Below are 19,599 nucleotides of genomic sequence, written 5' to 3'. Positions count from 1 at the left end.
GTGCACATATGTTTCCGATTCAGGCCACAAGACGGCAGACCCTCCAACGCGCACGGTCCCTAGCCTCATAAGGCCCAAGGTCCTACCCATAGTACTTTATTCAGTTCGATGAAAAAATCATATTCAGTTGGAACAGTCGCATGGCGTCCAATTTTCAAACAAAACCAAAATCAACTCTATTGCCTGCATTAAAGGTTCAAATTTCAGTGGCAAATTCAGATTTTTTTAATTGTATGGCTGGACCTTATTTTTTTTTTTTTTTTTTTTTTATTATTATTAACACACAGTACAGAACATATAATAGAACAGGTCCCTGCAAAACTGTATTTACAGTTTGCCTGCAGGTAAGAGTCTCTACATACACATGTATTTAATTGTGTACTAATTTTAAATTATTATTAAATCTTTTACATCTAAACACTTAGTGGCACTTGCACATGTGCAACTGTCACTTAAGTGTTTGCAATAGGTACAGTTTTAGGGCGCTTTTAAACTTATTTTTATTTGGCTCATGACGAATGTTCTCGGGTAGACTATTCAGGAAATACGGAACTCTTTTCCTAAGAGTTCTGTCACCAAAATAGTTACTAACCCGGGGGACTTCAAATTTTCGCGCAGTTACTGCCCTTGTTTTATGCTTATGTTCTATTAGTATTGTGTTATGCTCTTCATTGCCATGGTTGTTAACTGCTAGAAGGAATTTGTGCTTTAAACTAACTGGTAGTATTTTGCAAATTTTGAATAGTTTATAATAATCGTTTTTACAGCTGTTTCTGGTTTTCTTATTTACGAGTAGTTTTAGGAATCTAATTTGTAGTGCTTCTAATTTATCTATGTATGATTTAAAAGTAAGACCATAGCAATGAAGTGCATAGCTCAATACAGACTCAACTATTGCAAAATATAAACATTTCAGTATGTTATTAGGTACTTTATAGCTTAAGTGATAAAATCTACCTAAGAGAATTCTTAATTTACTACAGATATGGTCTATATGTTGTTGCCAAGAGAATGCGGTATCTATTTTGACTCCCAGATATGTTACACAATCAACTTTTTCTATAGGTTTGCATTGACAAGCTTTTAATTTATCGTGGAAACAAGTAAAACTGTGAGTATACATAGGCAAAGGAGTTTCTACGGTGCATATATAAGGTGATTGTATAATGAGTAGTTTTGTCTTATCAGAATTCAATATAATGCCATTATCGTGTGACCATTTAACTATTGAATCTATGTCCTGTTGAACCAGATGACATATATCAGTGAGATTGGTTCCGGCACGTAAGGTGCAAAGATCGTCAGCGAACATATATGCAGAACAATTTTGTATAACTCCACACAAACTGTTAACATGCATGAGGTAGCACACCGGCCCACATACCGAGCCTTGAGGTACTCCGTATTGCACCTGTGTTTCATCGCTTAGGTCGTCACCAATTTTGACGCGATATGATCGTGATGTGAGGTAGTCACGGAACCAACAATTCAGTGGCTGCCCCACACCACACTCGTCCATTCCATTTAAAAGGGTATCGATTTCTAAGGTGTCGAATGCTTTTTTAAAATCATAAAATATCGCTACAACTATTTTTTTATCTCCTAAGTAAGTGTTTATTTCGTCAGTGAATTTGGAGAGGAGAGTGGCGGTGCTTTTATTTTTTTGGAAACCATGTTGACTATCATTTAATATACTATGTTTTTGTAGAAAAGAGCTGGTTTGATTAATTATACATTTTTCGACTATTTTATCTATACTAGAGAGAATGGATATTGGTCTATAGTTGGAATATACTTTACGATCACCCTTTTTATGGATTGGACGAACTAACGATTCTTTAAGCTTGTTAGGATATTTGTATATAATTCCAGTAACTTTGTAGAATTTTGTTTATTTTGTAACCTGACTCTTTTGCGTCAAATCCGGTAGTTCTGATTTTCTGCAGACTTATTTATGATGTTGGCCCAATGAATAATCCAAGTTTATGACCTCGAGCGCCGAGCGCAAATTTGTCAAAAATCGAAAAACCCGCGATAATTTCGGTTTTCTTTTAGATTTGGGCGATTATAACCCTAAAAGACAAATTTTTGATAGTACCTTTTCAGGGCGTTTTTAAAGTGGACTAAATTTTGGCTACAGTACGACAATTGTCTCTGTAAGTCTAATAGTTTCCGAGATAAAGCCTTTCAAAGTTTATATTTTTTTTTTAACTTGTATTCGTAGTCTAAGTAAGTGCAGTGAGTATGCACTTTTGTCTCAGGCGATGCCGCTTGGCACAATTGTTTCTAAGGTCAAACAAAGCTGATTTGACCCGGTGTAGCCACGAGATCGTACCGTGCCTACCCCCCAAAAAAGGGGGGGAAAGGGTCGGCTCCTCAGGTGCAATCTATGCTATATTTCTTCCTGCTCTTAGCAACTAGGGCAAGTTATATATCATTTTCATATAATATAAGGACGAGCACATTATATTCATACCTTTAAAACGCCAAGTTAAGTGTTTTTTTTTACATTTTTAACCTTTGACTTTGGCCATAATTACATTTCTATGGAAATCGTTACTCATTCCGCTACATACTTTTCCAAAAAAATGTATGACTGCCTGCTTTGAAGTGATACTTTATAGAATAAGGAATCCCTAAATTATATGATATATAACTTGCCCTAGTTGCTAAGAGCAGGAAGAACTATAGCATAGATTGGACCTGGTGGTCCGACCCTTGCCCCTCCCTTTTTGGGGGGTAGGCACGGTATAGCTGGTTGGTTAGTGCACGACACCTTGCACTTTGAGACTATGCGCTGAAACTTGGCATAGTTGATTCTTAGCTGGTCTTGAGCAGATACAGACCGGGAGGCGTCGAGAGCCACCTCTCATTTAGTGGGGGAGGGGGAAAGTTCGACGCTGCCGCGCTTCACTTGCAGCAACATTTCTCTGAAACTATAGCTATTAGGGCATGCAATATATCATTTTCGGATAAATTGAGGATGAGGAATCTATTTTTAGAACAAAAACAATGCACTTTCTAACAAAAAAAAAAAAGAATAAAGAATAAAAGACTAAAAAACATATTTTTGATTTTTTTATAATAACCAATTTTTTTTTAAGTGTAGCAGGAACAAAACAAAACAAAAAATACAGTCGTAAAGCTACACTTATTACGTTTAAGAAAATATAATATAGTTTATTATACAAATCTGTTGATAAATGGGAGATAAAAAATAATATTAAGCGTGGGTCAGAGTGATCTCGATGCAAAATATTATTAACTAAGGTGGGAAAGTTACTTACAATTTGTTCTACAATCGTATTTTTTTAGTTTTTCGTAAATAACTCGTAAACGGTAGCCCACAGCAAAAAAAAATATCGTTTACGTAAATAATCTGTTTCAGATTTCTTATAAAATAAGTGCTACTTTTTTTCGCTAGGATTAATATTAAAAAAAATATTGAAGGGAGAAAATAAATTCTAAGGTCCCCTGTTTTAGTCATTCGTAAATAACTCGTAAACGATGGCCAATAGCAAAAAATGTTTTATTACATGAATAATTTACATAAAATTTCCTACAAAAAAGGTTATTCAAACTTTTTCGCTAGGATCAATATTAAAAACGATATTAAGGTGGTTCGACTAGGTTACTCAAAACTTAACTCTCGCTAGATGGCGCCACTTTCGCAAAATTTCAGGTTTTATTTTTTTGTGGAATGGTCTTGGTATTTGTATACTTAAAAGTATGTTTAGCGCACTCTTTAAGTAAATATTGAACTATTAAAATAAACATTGAATACGTCATTGTGCAAAAACCACCCTTTTAAATCGACGGAGTGTTGCTGTCACGCTTTTTCCTACTATTACTCACTCATGCAAACAGTGTTTCTGTGATCCTTGTAGTAGACAATTTCACACAACGTAAGTATGTTGCAATAGCGTTGCGGTATGTTCGTGGAAATACGTGCAAGAGGATTGGGTTTCAAGACTGGTGCGAGTAGGTAATTTCTTTTTGTGTTATCTTACCTTTAAACGAGCAATTATTATATATATATATTTATTTATATATTTGGATGATATCAGAAACGGCTCTAACGATTTCGATGAAATTTGGTATAAGGGGTCGGATCTCTTAGCTAGGTCTGATCTGTGAGAAAACGCGCATTTTTGAGTTTTTATATGTTTTCTAAGCTTTGGTCGGTCTCCCAGATATTCAATCTCTTCTTCCTCGCGTGGGGTCCGCTTGGCAACTAATCCCAGAATTGGCATGGGCACTAGTTTTTACGAAAGCGACTGCCCTGACCTTCCAACCCAGAGAGTAAACTTATTGGGATTAGTCCGGTTTCCTCACATTGTTTTCTTTCACCGAAAAATAGATATCGGTATATAAATAGGTTCCGGTAAATAGGTATCAAATGATATTTCGTACAAAAGTTCCGAAAAATCATCAAGTCACACGCGCTTTCCGCTAGGCCACCAGCGCTTCCCCCCGATATTCAGTATTATCAAAAATAATAGATAGTATAGAGGGGTCCTGTCATTGTAAATTTTGTAGTCACTGTAAATTTATTGCCATCTATCGACACACGACTAAAACTCAAAATGAAAACGTATAAAGGTATCAAAAAATGTATATATATGGATAAATGATTTTATTATTTTTATATCATTTTGATCCATATTCATTCACTGATATCTATGTGTTAAAATTGTTAAATATGAAACGGTGTCGTCACGCCATCTAGCCGAAGATAGGCTAAAGGTGTGTGCGGCATCTATTCGAAAATGACTTTTACTTGAATTCCGAGGCACGTTTTTTCCTTAGGCTTTATTCGTCTTATTATCAATAAATTACTATATCAACGTTTTCAAAAAATATATTCAATACCTGATTTTCATAGATTATGAACTTTTTGGGTTCTTCCAACTCAGAATCACTAGCATATTCTTGATGAATCCTGATGCTAATATAAAAACTATGTTCAAAATATTTGTATAGAAGTTTTAGTTTCCGCTACGTCAAAAAATGTCTAATGTAATCTTAGAGGATATAACCAACGGAGACGCCATGTCTAAAATTTTCGGTACGAAATAGTCTGCCGTTTTTTGCGGGGGAGGGGCACATCAAATGTATAGGTACGTCATGTCAGATAAACGTCAGTCCATACATATGGTTGACCATTGGCCGCCTATTTTCAACAGAGGGGAACGCCTGTTAATGGCGGCTCCATTGTTAATTACTCCGAGAATGTAATAGGAAGAAAGATGACGCAACAAAATGGATTCTAATAAAGTTATAATTTACTTACCGGGTAGTAATTGTAAATATCCAATAGATTAGGTAGAGTATAATTTCTAACTATCTTTGTAAAAAATAAACGAATACGCTTAGCCGATACTTAATCCCCATAATAAAAAAAAAACAAACAATACGAAATTTAGGTGCAAAAAAAAATACAAAAAGTTATGTCCCAGCAAAGACATATGTAACTCCGTATAAGATGAATAAAGTCTAAGAAAAAAACGTGCCTCGGAAATCAAGAAAAAGTCATTCTCGGATAGATGGCGCACACACCTTTGGCCTATGGTCGGCTAGATGGCGTTGACGACACCGGTTCATATTTAACAATTGGTTTCATATTTTCATTTTGAGTTTTAGTCGTATGTCGATAGATGGCAGTAAATTTACTGTGACTACAAAATTTACTATGACAGGACCCCTCTATACTATCTATTCTCTGGTCCCAGCATACAATGACTGGGGATCGAACCGGGAACCTTCCGTTTATAATAAAAAAAGCGACTGTTTACAAAACACACCATGATAGTTCTTAGCTAAGCTGACGAACTTCGGGTACTTATTCTCGCTTCGGTCAATTAAGTACCTGTCAAGTATCAGTGTCAACAAAATTGCACTAAACATGACGGCACTCCAAATTCGCGCCGTGGTCAGCCCGGCAACGTCGGAAATGGAATGGCAGCGTCGCAAATGTTTTGTGACACACACATACGTAAAATTGATGAAAAGTTAACTATGATTTTTGCATGATTTCTGTATGAAACATTGTTTTCCTATTTATTTCGCGCAAACGAATATTCGAAAGTAGATAAATGCGGAAATATTTATGTACTAATAGTGTGTAGTTAGTTAATGAAGGCGGATTGAATTTTGTACGAAAATCGAACCACCTTAAAGAGAGAAAATAAATTCTAAGGTCCTCTTTTTTATTTCGGAAACTACTAGATCTACTCGTACAGAGACAATTCTAGGCTCGTATTGTAGCAATTAATAGTCCACTTTAAAAACGTCTTGAGAAGGTACTATCAAAAACTAGTCCTTTAGGGTTATAATCGCCCAAATCTTAAAAATCTCCGAAAATTTTTTTTCGATTTCTGACATAGTTGCGTTCGGACCTCAAGGTCTCAAACTTGGGTTATTCATTGGGCCAACATCATAAACAAGTCTGCAAAAAATCAAAACTACCGGATTTAACGCAAACGCTAAATGTATAAAATTACTGTATTATTAGGAGGATAGAATGGAACATTGTGTTCATTCGTACGCTCTACCGATGTCAGCGTAGGAGGAAATTAAGCCGTAGGTAAGAAAACCAAAGAAATGTTTCATAAACAGCAAATAGTATGTATTAAGTAATAATTACTGACTTTTTTCCAATACGATACGAGTACAGGTAATATTTATAGTAATATTACAAATATGTAATGATAACTAACAACATATAAAACCAGTGATCAACAGATAGGCTGGTAATAATAATTTTACGATTACGATAAATATTTTTACGAATCTCCTAAATTGGCGGTTGATTTTTTTTTCTGAATGATTTTTCGTTCATTGCATCTGGTGCAATTAATCCGAGAACGGTCTGTTTGTATTGATCGACGGTCTCGCTGAGAACTTTTTGGAAGAGGCTCTCGAACACTTGTGCCTTGACGCCGGCCTCCTCGGAGTGGAGGTTGGTCCACTCGGGCTCGCAGCGCCGCCACTCTGCGAACAGGATTTCGTCGATATGATCCGACCGCCGGGCACCCACCCCTGTTAACAACACAAACTAATTACAAATATGTTCAATTACTTTATAATAAACATTTTCTCGGGGGAGCCTCACCCCTAGGGAACGCGTCCCCAGGTGGCGGATAGGGGGTGCTCGTCCGATGCCTAATAGGGCGTCGGAAGGGCTGGAGGGAAATAAAATACCTCCCGCGGACCAACAGGCCGGAGACGGATACTCCGTTATAAAACCCCTGCGCAGAGCTTCCTGGACATATTCTGGGGCGAGGTCTAGTGCAGTGCTGCGTGCTTGGGCTGGAGTATGCAGAAGAGATGGCGGCGGAAGAGCCCCTATGGGCCAACGGCGGCGCTCACGCCTCGTAGCAGGCGACAGTCTTGGCGTCAGGTGGCAACCGGCCGTAAAACTTAAAGCCAAATCAAATCCTCCTCGTTACAATGAAAAGCACAACCAAAAAGAGAATAAGTTCAACTGCTAGGGCGTACCCCGAAAGCGACGCGAACCTACCCAATGCGAAGTATGCGAATACAAATGAAGATAATGCTAGGGCGTCCCCCAGAAGCGACGAACCCATTGACAAAAGCAAAACATATTCGCTTACATGCAAAACCCTAAGACTTGCAACCTGGAACCTCGGTACCCTCACCGGCAGGAGCCAGGAACTATCCAAAGTACTGCAGAATAGAAATATTAATGCATGCTGCCTGCAAGAGACGAAGTGGAAGGGTTCCAAATCCAAAGATATAGGGCAAGGCTATCAGCTTATATACCATGGCACAAATAACGGCAAGAATGGAGTAGCTATAGCACTTGACCATCATTACAAGCAGCGAATAATAAACATAGAACGTAAAAGCGATCGACTTATCGCCGTCAAACTGGCCATGGATCAGCAACAGCCCCTCAATATTATCTCGGCATATGCACCACAAATCGGATGCCATGAATCTGAAAAATCAAGATTCTGGGAAGAATTCGATGACCTCATGAATATGATCCCCCCCGGAGAAACAAAGTACATAGGCGGTGATCTCAACGGACATGTTGGCGTTATAAACTCGTCCTATCAAAACACTCATGGAGGATATGGCTACGGCACGCTAAATAAACCGGGAGAAGAAATTCTGGAGTTCGGCACACGCCATAACTTAGCGATAGTGAACACATATTTCCAGAAGAAGCCTGAGCACTTAATAACATATAAAAGCGGTGGGAAATGCACCCAAATTGATTACATACTTACAGATAGAAGACTACTAAAACACTGCAAGGACTGCAAAGTCATCCCAGGGGAGGCGCTAACAGCACAACATCGAATGCTAGTCTCAATCTTTAAGCTACCCAAACCCATAAAAACAGTAGTAGACAGGACCCCAAGAATTAAATGGCGCCAATTATACAGTGAAAAAGGCGAAGCACTTATAAGCCACGTAACGTCATACCTGGGCCGAGATATACACAAGGAATATAACAGCGATGCAGATAATATGTGGTCCAACTTCGAGAAAATCTGTACTGAGGAAGCAGCAAACATCCTAGGAATGTCAAAGGGTGGGCTTAGCAACAATAAAGACCCCACATGGTGGACGGATGAAATAAAACAACTTGTGAAGGAGAAGAGAGACCTATTTAAACTATGGCAGAAAACTCAGCTGGAAGAAGATCGTACAGAATACAAGCGTTTAAAGAAAATAACCAAGAGCAAAGTGGCACAGTCAATGGCGAAATCCAAGGAGAACCTTTATAACAGACTAGAACATGCACAAACAGATAACGAAATCTTTAAAATTGCTAAACAGCGCCACCGGTCTACACTAGATATAAAAGTGAACAAATACATACGGGATAAAGACGGAAAACTCTTAACAGAGAACGATAAGATCAATGCCAGATGGCGCCAATATTACCAGGAACTGTTAAATGAGGAATTCCCTAGCCAACCTTTACCACCCATCACACCAGTGCAAGGGCCACCGGAAGGCATTAAAGTGAGCGAGGTTGAGCGCGCAGTAAATAAAATGAAGAACCATAAAGCTACGGGCCCCGATGGTATACCCGCTGACCTATGGAAAAGACTAGGAGCCGTAGGAGCACAGTGGCTAACGATACTTTTTAACACTATCCTTAGTAGCAACAAAATCCCCGAAGCTTGGCGACACAGTTATCTCCTCCCCTTCTACAAAAACAAGGGAGACGTCAGCGACTGCGGTAACTATAGGGGCATCAAACTCACATCGCATACGCTCAAAATTTGGGAAAGAATTCTTCACAACCGCTTTCTTAAACATGTGACCATATCAGAAAACCAGTATGGATTTACTGCCTCAAGATCAACCACGGATGCAATACAAACAGTGAGAATACTCATGGAAAAAGGGCGTAACAACCATGAAGATCTACATCTAGTCTTCATAGATCTAGAGAAAGCATTCGACCGGGTGCCGCGTAAACTAGTATGGCAAGCTCTGAGATCGCAAAGAATACCTGAGTGCTACATATCACTGGCACAGGATACGTATGACAATGTAAGCACACAAGTGAGAAGCCTAGCTGGTACAAGCAACTCCTTCGAGGTCAAAGTTGGCGTACACCAAGGGTCTGGCCTTAGCCCGCTATTGTTCAACATTGTTATGGATTACCTCACCAAAGACATCCAGTCCCCCCTACCATGGTGCCTGCTGTATGCAGACGATGTTGTACTTATTGATAAATGCGCGGAACAGCTGCAACGGACCCTGGAGATGTGGAGGCATGCCCTAGAATCTAGTGGTTTGAGGATTCGCAGAAGCAAAACAGAGTACCTGCCATGCAATTATAGCCGCACAGAGCAGACAGCGTCAAAAATCACCATAGATGGACACCCCGTACCGGAAGTAAGCAAGTTCAAATACCTAGGCTCGTTTTTGTCCGCGGACGCAAATGTGGACATGGATGTATCACATAGGGTAAATGTAGCTTGGCTGAGATGGAGGTCGCTCTCGGGGGTGCTCTGTGACCGCCGTGTGCCGATAAAGACTAAAGGCAAGGTCTACAAAACAGCTGTGAGACCTGCTATGCTGTATGGTGCAGAATGCTGGACGATCAAACAAGCGCATGAACAAAAACTCCATGTCAATGAGATGAAGATGCTGAGGTGGGCGGCCGGTGTGACGAGACTCGATAAAGTACGTAACGAACACATCAGAGGAAGCTACAAGGTCGCCCCCATCACCGACAAGATTCAAGAATCTCGCTTGAGATGGTACGGGCATATCATGAGACGCGACGAAGACCATGTCGTGAGGAAAGCCCTTGCATTACCGAATAATAAGAGAGGCAGAGGTCGCCCGCCTGCTACGTTGTGGTCCACCATATCAATGGATTTGAAACAGACCCAGTTGAACAAAGAGACAACCCAGGATCGCCCGACCTGGCGCTTGAGAACGAGGAGGGCCGACCCCAAATAATGGGAAGAGGCACGGAAAGAAGAAGAAGAAGAAGACTTTATAATAAACATTTATTTATAGTATAAGTTGTGTAATATAATATCTAAGAGAAGCAAAATTCGTGCCCCAAGTTTGACAGCTGATGATGGCGCTGTACGGCGCCATATGGTTTATGGAATCGTCAAACGTCAACTTTTGAAAACAGAGTTGAGTTAGACCAATACAAGTCTGCAACGATTTTGAAAGCACACGCAGTGCAAGTGTTATTTTAAACGTGAAACTTCTATGAAATGTAAATAACACTCGCACTACGTGTGCTATCAAAATCGTTGCAAACTTTCATAGCTTCGTGCATTACAACAAGATTCACGGTGACGCGACGCACACAACAGGCGTGGCCTTCAAAGTGTTAAGGGTAACATGGACGGACTGTTGACTTAGTAGCAGGGTACCGTTAACGCTATTCGGGCACCCTCATACGAGTCGAATGACTAATATGGTAATGAAAATTGATAAATATATATATTTTTTACCTGAAACCACAGTCGGCGAAATACTAGATAGCACTTGTTTGACTTCACTTATCGTTTTCAGTCCTCTCTTCTCTGGGCTAAGCTCTTGCTTGTCGGGCAACAAGTTACACGCATCCCACGGCTGATCGCTTAGCTCCTGTTTTTGTCTCGCTAGAGATTCTTCGCAAATATCTTTTATAAATACGCTGAACGCGTTGCTAGGGTCATAAGGGAAGTCTTCTCCGTGTGTTATGTGCCGATGTATTTTTTCTTCTAAATCGTCGTTCAGAACGAACATACGTGAAGTTTTGGTTAGAGCGTTGTTGGGTGGCGTGTATGGCGGTGGCGGCTTGTCGGGTATCTCTCGGACGACTAGTGGCTGATTTTGTTGCTGCTCTAGAGCTTTTATCTGAAATAAAGTGTAACGAATTACTATATTGTTAAACCTATATTTTTAAAAATTGTGCATATAAAATCCAGTTGTTTCAAACTGTCGGTAATTGGGTAGAGTTAGACCACTAAAAGCTCACCTCTCTCTCGATGGCCAGCTGCTGGCGGCGCAGCTCCTCCACCTCGCTGTAGCCCGACGACGACGACACGACGCTGTCCACGCTCTGCAAATCGCTCTTGATGCTGCTGCCTATAGTCACAATTTACAATTTTACTGAAAGTTTGGCAAAGGGCTTTAACCTCTCGTGTGCCGTGATTATTTTTTTCTTATATTTTCCTCGTACGCGGATCCGCGCTCCGGTCATACGAGGGCTTAAATGTATTCTGCGGAAATTTTGTTTTTCTATAAGTATTTAAAGAACATAGGTGATGTTTGTTAATATAATGCAAAATAAAGTTGATCTTCACTGAATTATTATTTTACTATTTGAAAAACTTTTGAGGGTCAATAAAAAAGTAACTAGACGTTACTTGGAAGTAATTTAGATTTTAAGGAGCTGTATAACATTACACAGTATTTCAATAAAAAATGTAGGCTCTACGTATTTCGTTTCATTCAAATTGAAACGTTTAAAAACCTTTATCTTTTTTCAAAAATAATTAAAAAGAAAACAATTCCTGGGCACAATAATTGTTTGGAGGCCTGAGAAGAGAGCAAATGACCTATTTGTATAAAACAAAGTAATGGCAGATTAAGGATATATGAAATAAATAAATAGTGATCTTACCAAAACTTGTAACTGAAGAGTCAGAGCCATCCGTAGCAAGTGGCTCGGGGGACGCCGCGCCGGGTGGCACTGGCAGAGGGCCAGCTTGGCTCAGGGACACCGTTGCATCACCATTCCTCAATGGTTCTGATTCTAAACAATGGTTTGACGAGTCACATATACAAATCTGGTCACATGTCAAAGTTTCTGAGCTTGACACAGGTCTCGCATTCTCAGTAACGATACTTTCAATATTCTCTCGACTAGATTTTTCATTTTGATCCATAATAATATCTATTGTTTGGATACATGGCTCTGAAAATTCGCATACAAGCGATTGAGGATTATGCTGACTTATAGCATGGCGTTCAGGATCAGGAGAGTCGGCGGGCGACTTACTACGGTCACTCAGCCCCTTGTAGTACTGATCGAACTCGTCTACGAGACTGTGGGCAGTCGACGCTGAGGAAGACCTGTCTGAGTCACGGTTCCTAATCTTATCCATGAAATTTTCAATAACATCACTGTCACATTGGTCCTTAAGTTGACACTTGTTAGATGATTCCAGGATTTTCCTCAAGGCTTCCTCGTTGACTTCGTATTGCTTCCCACAACTAAAGATTTGCGGGAAGGAGAGATTCTGAAAGATTATATTTAAGTATCCACCGTCAACTGCGACGAAGTTTTCTGCCGTATCTGTCGCCCGGTCAGCGGTCCCGGCGGGCTCGCAGATGCTGTCCCCCGTCTGGACGCACTTCTCAGCGCAAGAGTTCGCGGGCGGCAGCTCCTGGAGAAGGACCGGTGTCTCCTTGGGTTTGGACGACGAGCTCTCTTCGCAACCACTGCTCGACAAGTCAAAGCATTTGAGAGGAGCTACATTGCGGTCGGCCGAAATGTTTCTCTTTAACTTCTTTTTTCCTAGGAGAATCTGCTCTACGTCGACGTTATTCTTCAGTTTTAGCTCGATACTGTTCCTGGTTTTCATGAGTGCTGCCTTGCGCCTCTCAGAGAGGGTGACAAGCGCCTTGCGCATACGTTGCATCTCCCCGCACTCATGCTGCAGCTTTAATAGCGCTCCTCGTTGCTTCTTTTTCAACGTTGACACGTCGGTATTGTCTTGCTTCTTTTTGTTTTCTAACCAAATAATCTGGCTCTTGGTGAAATCTTTCAATGCATCCTCGCGCATTTTCAAAACAAACAGTAAATTCTTGGCGCGCCGTTGTTCATTGCGAATTAGTAAATTAAGCTGAAATTAGCAAATTAATTACATGATTAGTTGTGACCACTTTGCATTACAAGCAGATGATTACAAATAAAAAATTCTGAACGACACGAATCCCTTATGCACGAACAGTGGCGTGCTTGTGTTTTGCGCCGGCGAGGTCGTTTTTCCCGGCTAAACATTAGGGTACCTATCACTAGGTCGATTGTCTGTAAGGTGATATGCAACAATAAATCGACCTTATAACCAAAGTACAAAGTTACCTTTTGCTTGAGTATGACACAATTTATATTGACATATCTAAGGAAATGTACTCACCAGACAAAGACTTTTTGATGCCATTGTTTCGATATCGTCAACATTCGCTAAAACGCCAGCGCCACGCTCTAGCTTCGTCAAGAAAGAGTTGTATTCTGAATTATTTAAATCGAATCTCGATTTGCTAACCCAGTTCTCGCTTGAAGCTTCAGCAAGACATTTTTCTGATAAGGAGCAATTTTCTAAATACTGTAGTGATTCGAAAAATGAATCTATAAAATGAAGCTCTCTTTGAAACTGCTCACTTATGTAATCGTTGTGTAACAATCCATTATTAACTCTAATTGTGCTGATTAGATCTGACGGTTTGACCAATTTGTTGTTATTAAAAACGTAAGGACAAGCAAGTGCTTGGAGTTCATCAACCTTCTTATGGCAACCATTCGGATTATTACTTTTGTTGGTTAAATGATCTTCTGAACTCTCGGAGATATCACACTGGTTCAAATTCTTTTTTAGAAGAGAAACCACATTTAATGGATATGCTAAAGGACTAGGCGATTGATTAGATTGGCTGTCGTCGCTGCTACCGACCACGTGGAAGTTTATTTTTTGTTTAGTTGTGTATGTAAATGTTGCTCGACCAATTATGTAAGTCTTAGCTTTTCCGCTACCCACCGGGTCGTCACAGCTTTCCTTCTCTGGGCTTATTTTAAATGGTGATGTGTGTAAATTAGGCATTGAGCGACTACAGAAGCTGACTATCTCTTCTTTGGCAAAAATACTTTTGTCCTTTATTAGTGTAACATTAGGTATGTCAAGATTGTCAAAGACATCTTGAGTTACTTCTGTACTATTGTTTGAGGTTTCAGTTTCTTCATTAACCATGACGGGCAGTGGGGCAGTTCCTACATTTGCATCTCTAGGAAGGAAATTTTGATCCATACCAGTGCTACAATCAACATAATGTTGGACTGGAACCGATATAACACTTTTTAATCCTAATTGCTTCTTTTCACTTTCATAGCAATTGGCGAGCGGCACATGTATTACTGGGGGAGGGTTTCCTAGTGAAACCTTATTCACAATTTTAACTACAGTGTTGCGTTGAGGTGATTTACTATTAAATCGGTTTTTTTGTAAAACCCGTTTTGATGAGCCTGTCTTGTTTAAATTATCATCAAAATCATTATTCATTGCAATAACAAATTCATCACTTTCACGAGGGGTTACTAAATTTTTGCTTATATTTACTCTAGGTGGGTTAGGCGTACTTTTGACGGGTCTTCCTTGTTCTGAAAAGAGCATTCATTTATAAACATTGGATATAATCAGTAATCACATACAATGTCCAGTCCCTATCCCGTCGTAAAGCAAATTTCTGCCAAAAAGTAACTAGAACCGAATAATAAGCAAATTTATAACCATCCAGGTAATTACTTCGTATTTGAAGGCGGTGCCACTTCGCTAGGCCAATATTACAAAATTCTATGTTTCACTTTTATGGAACTGAAATTGAACATTGTCATAGTGACATTAAGTCGAATTTCAACTATCTTGAAAATGTAACATAGAACCGTGTAATATTGGGCCAGCGACTTATATAACAATTCATAAATTACAGTAGAGTCCGGTTAGTACGACTTCGCTTATAACAACCAACCGCTTATAGCGACGTAAGTATAGGCACTTGTTTGGTTTTAGTACAAGCTACTATGAAAGTACAACCGTTTAGAACGACTCCGCTTATAACGACCGACCGCTTTTAACGACGGAAATTGACAACATTTCAAAAATTTCAATATCCCTAAATCGAAAACCATTTCGAGAGGGGCTCCTGTAGATTACAAAAAAATATATTTTATATATTTTTTACGATTTTTTGTATTCAAAATCTCTAAAAATAGTTAAAACGGAAATTGACGTCACCCAGCTGCTTCAGTTCTGCCACTACAAGCAAAGAAATGACTTCCGATTGGGTTGACATTGTCATTGTCATTGTCACTTCACTACCAGTGACACTTGACAATGGTTTACTAACAGTTTTGAAGTTTGTGACACTTGTTAATTTGTGATTTTATTTTTAACGTTTGAAGTTATGTGACTCGCACTGTTGTCTATGCTCAAACGTAAATTAATTCAACGTTTTTTCCAGTGTATGAAACAGATCCGTGACGTCACGATTCTCACAAATGACATTTGTTACATACGCCCTTTTGTTTCAAGTAACAATATAAATAGATTTTATGACCAAAATATAGGACTTACGCAAAATAAAAAAAATACGGGTACCTTAAATTAGTGCGTTTTTTCGATGTAGACAATAAAAAGTAGCACTTAAAAATATGAAATGTTGTCAATTGACACCAAATTCGTCCGTCAAGTCTGGTTACAACGACGAGCGACGTAGTTTTTACAAATAAATTGTTGCTAAGAAACTTACTCCGTCCCGCGCACTCAACTCCTCTCCCCCTTTGCCTATACGCATGCAGCAAGATGAAATAGTCATGCGACTTTTCGTAATCTTGCAAACAAAATAAAACCTAAATCCCATTATTCAATTGAGCTTAAACTTCATATACACAATTATCTTAGTTGGGTGACAATGCAATATTTCTGCACCTTCGAGCTGATCTGATGATGGACTCAGGAGGTGGTCATAGTAACTGTGTGACAAAACGCATACTAATTGAGTTTGTGTGTGTAAGAATTGACTCAATTGAGTATAAGTTGCTTGTTGAAACAAAAGTACACAGTCAGCGATAAAAGCTTGAGTGAAAATTGAAATGTTTTTTGACTTTTTTGATTGTCATCTTCTCATCTTGATTAGATTCCCAAGAATTACGACTTTTTATTTTACGGGATTCGAGTATTTTGCGGATGATGAGTCTTACGCGTTGCCTACAAAAGTACCTTCTACTAAACACACAAAAGTCTCTCCATTGAAGACAAAGGGTTGTAATACTAACGTAAATAAAAAATTTAATTGAAATGTTTTTTTTTCTGTGATTATCGCATATGTATTAATAAATACAAAATGATGTCATTATTTTGTTTAAAAAATATATTTAAATTGGCAGTTCGTTTAGTGCGACGTCCGGGTAGTACGACGTAATATCAGCGGTCCCTTGAGCGTCGTTAGAACCGGACTCTACTGTACTTCCATACTCATTCAAACATTCTTTATTTTTCATCAGGATTCAGGCAAAAAGTAATTAGAACCAGGCATCATCTTCACAGGCAGTATCCAAAAATATCAAAGCCAACTATTTCAATTATAAAACTTAATTTTTACATACCTTTGTCTTTGGTAATCTTGCTTCTCACATTGTCATGTAAAGAATTATTGCTAACTATTGCTTGTTTGCTGTTCAGAATAGGTGTAGGACTACCATGTTCCTTTTTATTTGTAATATTATTTGTTTTAACATTCAACTTTGATGCTTGCATTGCTTGTGTACCTAAAATTTTGACACATAAAATATTAGGTAAGGAATATTTATTTGTTAGTCCAAAGTTTTAAAAAAGCAATTTAAGTTTAGACCAGCACCACAGTGGCCTTATATTGTTGTTATTTTTAGTTGCTATTTCACTTACTTTTGACTGTATTAGTTGATTTCAAGTAGTTTCTATTTATTGAACTTTTGCTGTCCTTATGGTTTGGCCCAGAAGACCTGTTTGTAGACTGTGCACCTGTAAAATAATAACATAGTTATTGCAAAAAGCCAAGCCTCCATTAAGGCAACAATTGTATGATTTTCTAAAATACACTTTACCTGATTTGACTTGACTTGATTTCAAAATATTTTTTTGTGCTGCACTTTTATCATTTTGTAGGGTTATTGTCCGTAATGATCTATTTGAAGACTGTAGAACTTTACCTGTTGAATTAATTTCATAATCAATACAAGTAAAGAAAAGGCTTTTCTTATCTCTTGGAAGCAATAGCTTTTTGGGGATGTCAAATTATTGCACCTTTCCTTTATTGCGTTTTATAACAATTAGAAAGAACTCTACAGAAGTAAGCAAGAGGTTTTATACTCATATATATCAGGCACTTAAAGAGGTAAAATATTGAAGTAAATAATGTGTAAATCTACACTATTTCATTATTATATTATAGCACATAAAATATATTTATGTTACTCTGCTTGTATAATTTTCTTTGTTTGTGCTCACAAATAAAAAAAAATATATATATACATATAACTTGCTTGTGATTAATTCAGATTTAGGAAGATCTATTGCTAAATATAAGATTAAGGGTGGAATCACATCTATCAGCATTAAGCCCCATGCTTTCATATATAAAATGCGGCTCAATGCTGATAGATTGGATTCTACCCTTAAAAAGATCAATGGGAAATTCATAACTATGAAGAAAAGATAAATTGTTTATAAAGGAAAATAACATTGAAATAATTTGCCTAACTCTTAGTGTAAGGCCTGAGTGGACGCTCGAGTTGAGCGTGCAGCGGGGCGGAGCGTGCAGCATGCATGTTAAACAAATGCAAACATATAGGAGCGGCCTTAGTGCACGCTGCTCAAATCACTTGTGAGCCCGACGCCACGCTGCACACCCCGCCGAATGCTCCTGGTACTGAATATGTTTGATGAGAATTAAAATTGGTGTGAAAGGTGCGACTTATTAGGCTTAGCATTTTGGTTATTAGATAACAAATACAATGAAATTTTTAAATGATGGCACACTTATGGAATACTGCCATTTCAAGGGTTAAATATTGGAACACAGATAATCCATTGAGCGAGCATGAAATTCCCAAAAATTGCCACTACTAGCTAGAAAACCAACACATGGAGCACACACTATTAAACTTATGATGTATATAAACTTAATACATAAAAACCCTTATACAACTTATATTTAAAACATATATTTATAATATATTACAAATATCTGCTTACCAATATGAGGAGTAAGTCTGTCTTCATCATTTTCTGATATAGATACAATTTTTCGTTTGGTGCTTGAATTCATTTTTGTATCGGATACAACGCCAAGTTTGAGAGATCGACTAGTTTGCAGTTGAGGGTGATCTATTTCCATAATTCGACGGAGCCGCGGTTTTAATGATTGGCAAACTGTCAATAACAACTGTGTTAATTCTGGGCAGTTATAAGGTCCAAATGTTATAACTCCATTAGGTATTCAAAATAATAATAAAATAACGCAAAGACGAGGCCTTGTGTAAAAATGGAAACTGTATAAATACGCACCTTTTGAATCGAAGTCGTAGTCTGGCAATTTGGTGTATTTGACTAAGGTAGATTTAGTTTTTAATGTGGATGGACACGACACATCATTTTCGATTTTAATGTAAAATGAACACACATTATTTATATCAGCATCAGGATTCGGCGATAGTGGAGAATCCATCATGCGAACTAATAATAATTTACACTATTACACCTATAAGGGCTTCATTATATATGTTAACTATTAAAATGCTAAACACGTTTAACCCAACTTTATAAATAGTAATAATGACCTACAAAATCGTACGTTAATTTTGGATTTTTTCTTACATTTTGATTATGGTTGTAAATAGCTATGTAGTGTTTTTATAAAGTATGTTCTTGGCTTTTGTCATTAATCTTTTTTTTAGTTTTACTATCCATACTTCAAATGCTTGGATTTTTACCCCAATAACTAAAGTATAGGATAGCAACACTATACCATTATGTATTCAGCCTATTCACGATCTGAAGGATTACACAATTTACACAAGATGGCAAACTACGATAAAATGAAGGAATACACAAGATGGCAAACTACGATGGAAAAGAACAGAACTTTACTTTTATCCAATGTGACTTCTTACTTCTTATCTTTATCTCCAGCTGTAGCCTTAGAGGATATAACCAATTGTTAATTACTCCGAGGCTGTAGCGATGGTAGATTGTACTTTGTAGGTAAGTACCAAGGCCTGTTCACTTCCTAAGAAAGTTAAGGCCGTAACACACAAGGCCCCAACGTTTTCTGTTCTCT

The 19,599-nt window shown here is 38.3% G+C and overlaps 1 protein-coding gene across 1 annotated transcript; it reads right to left on the bottom strand.

The window, feature by feature from the left end:
* Nucleotides 1–6,604: 6,604 nt before the first annotated feature.
* Nucleotides 6,605–19,194, bottom strand: LOC134804718 (uncharacterized). The gene is made up of 10 exons (XM_063777881.1): nucleotides 18,828–19,194; nucleotides 18,516–18,692; nucleotides 17,366–17,470; nucleotides 17,187–17,282; nucleotides 16,889–17,050; nucleotides 13,650–14,884; nucleotides 12,131–13,355; nucleotides 11,483–11,592; nucleotides 10,974–11,361; nucleotides 6,605–7,041 (listed from the first exon to the last, which is right to left on the bottom strand). The coding sequence occupies exons 1-10, from the start codon at nucleotides 18,988–18,990 to the stop codon at nucleotides 6,797–6,799; spliced, it is 3,906 nt and encodes a 1,301-aa protein (XP_063633951.1). The 5' UTR covers nucleotides 18,991–19,194; the 3' UTR covers nucleotides 6,605–6,796.
* Between the last annotated feature and the right edge of the window lie 405 nt (nucleotides 19,195–19,599).

Source organism: Cydia splendana, chromosome Z, assembly GCF_910591565.1.
Source record: "Cydia splendana chromosome Z, ilCydSple1.2, whole genome shotgun sequence".
Lineage (NCBI taxonomy): Eukaryota > Metazoa > Arthropoda > Insecta > Lepidoptera > Tortricidae > Cydia > Cydia splendana.
The sequence above is the reverse complement of the archived record's forward strand: the minus strand, read 5'-3'. Positions and strand labels throughout refer to the sequence as shown.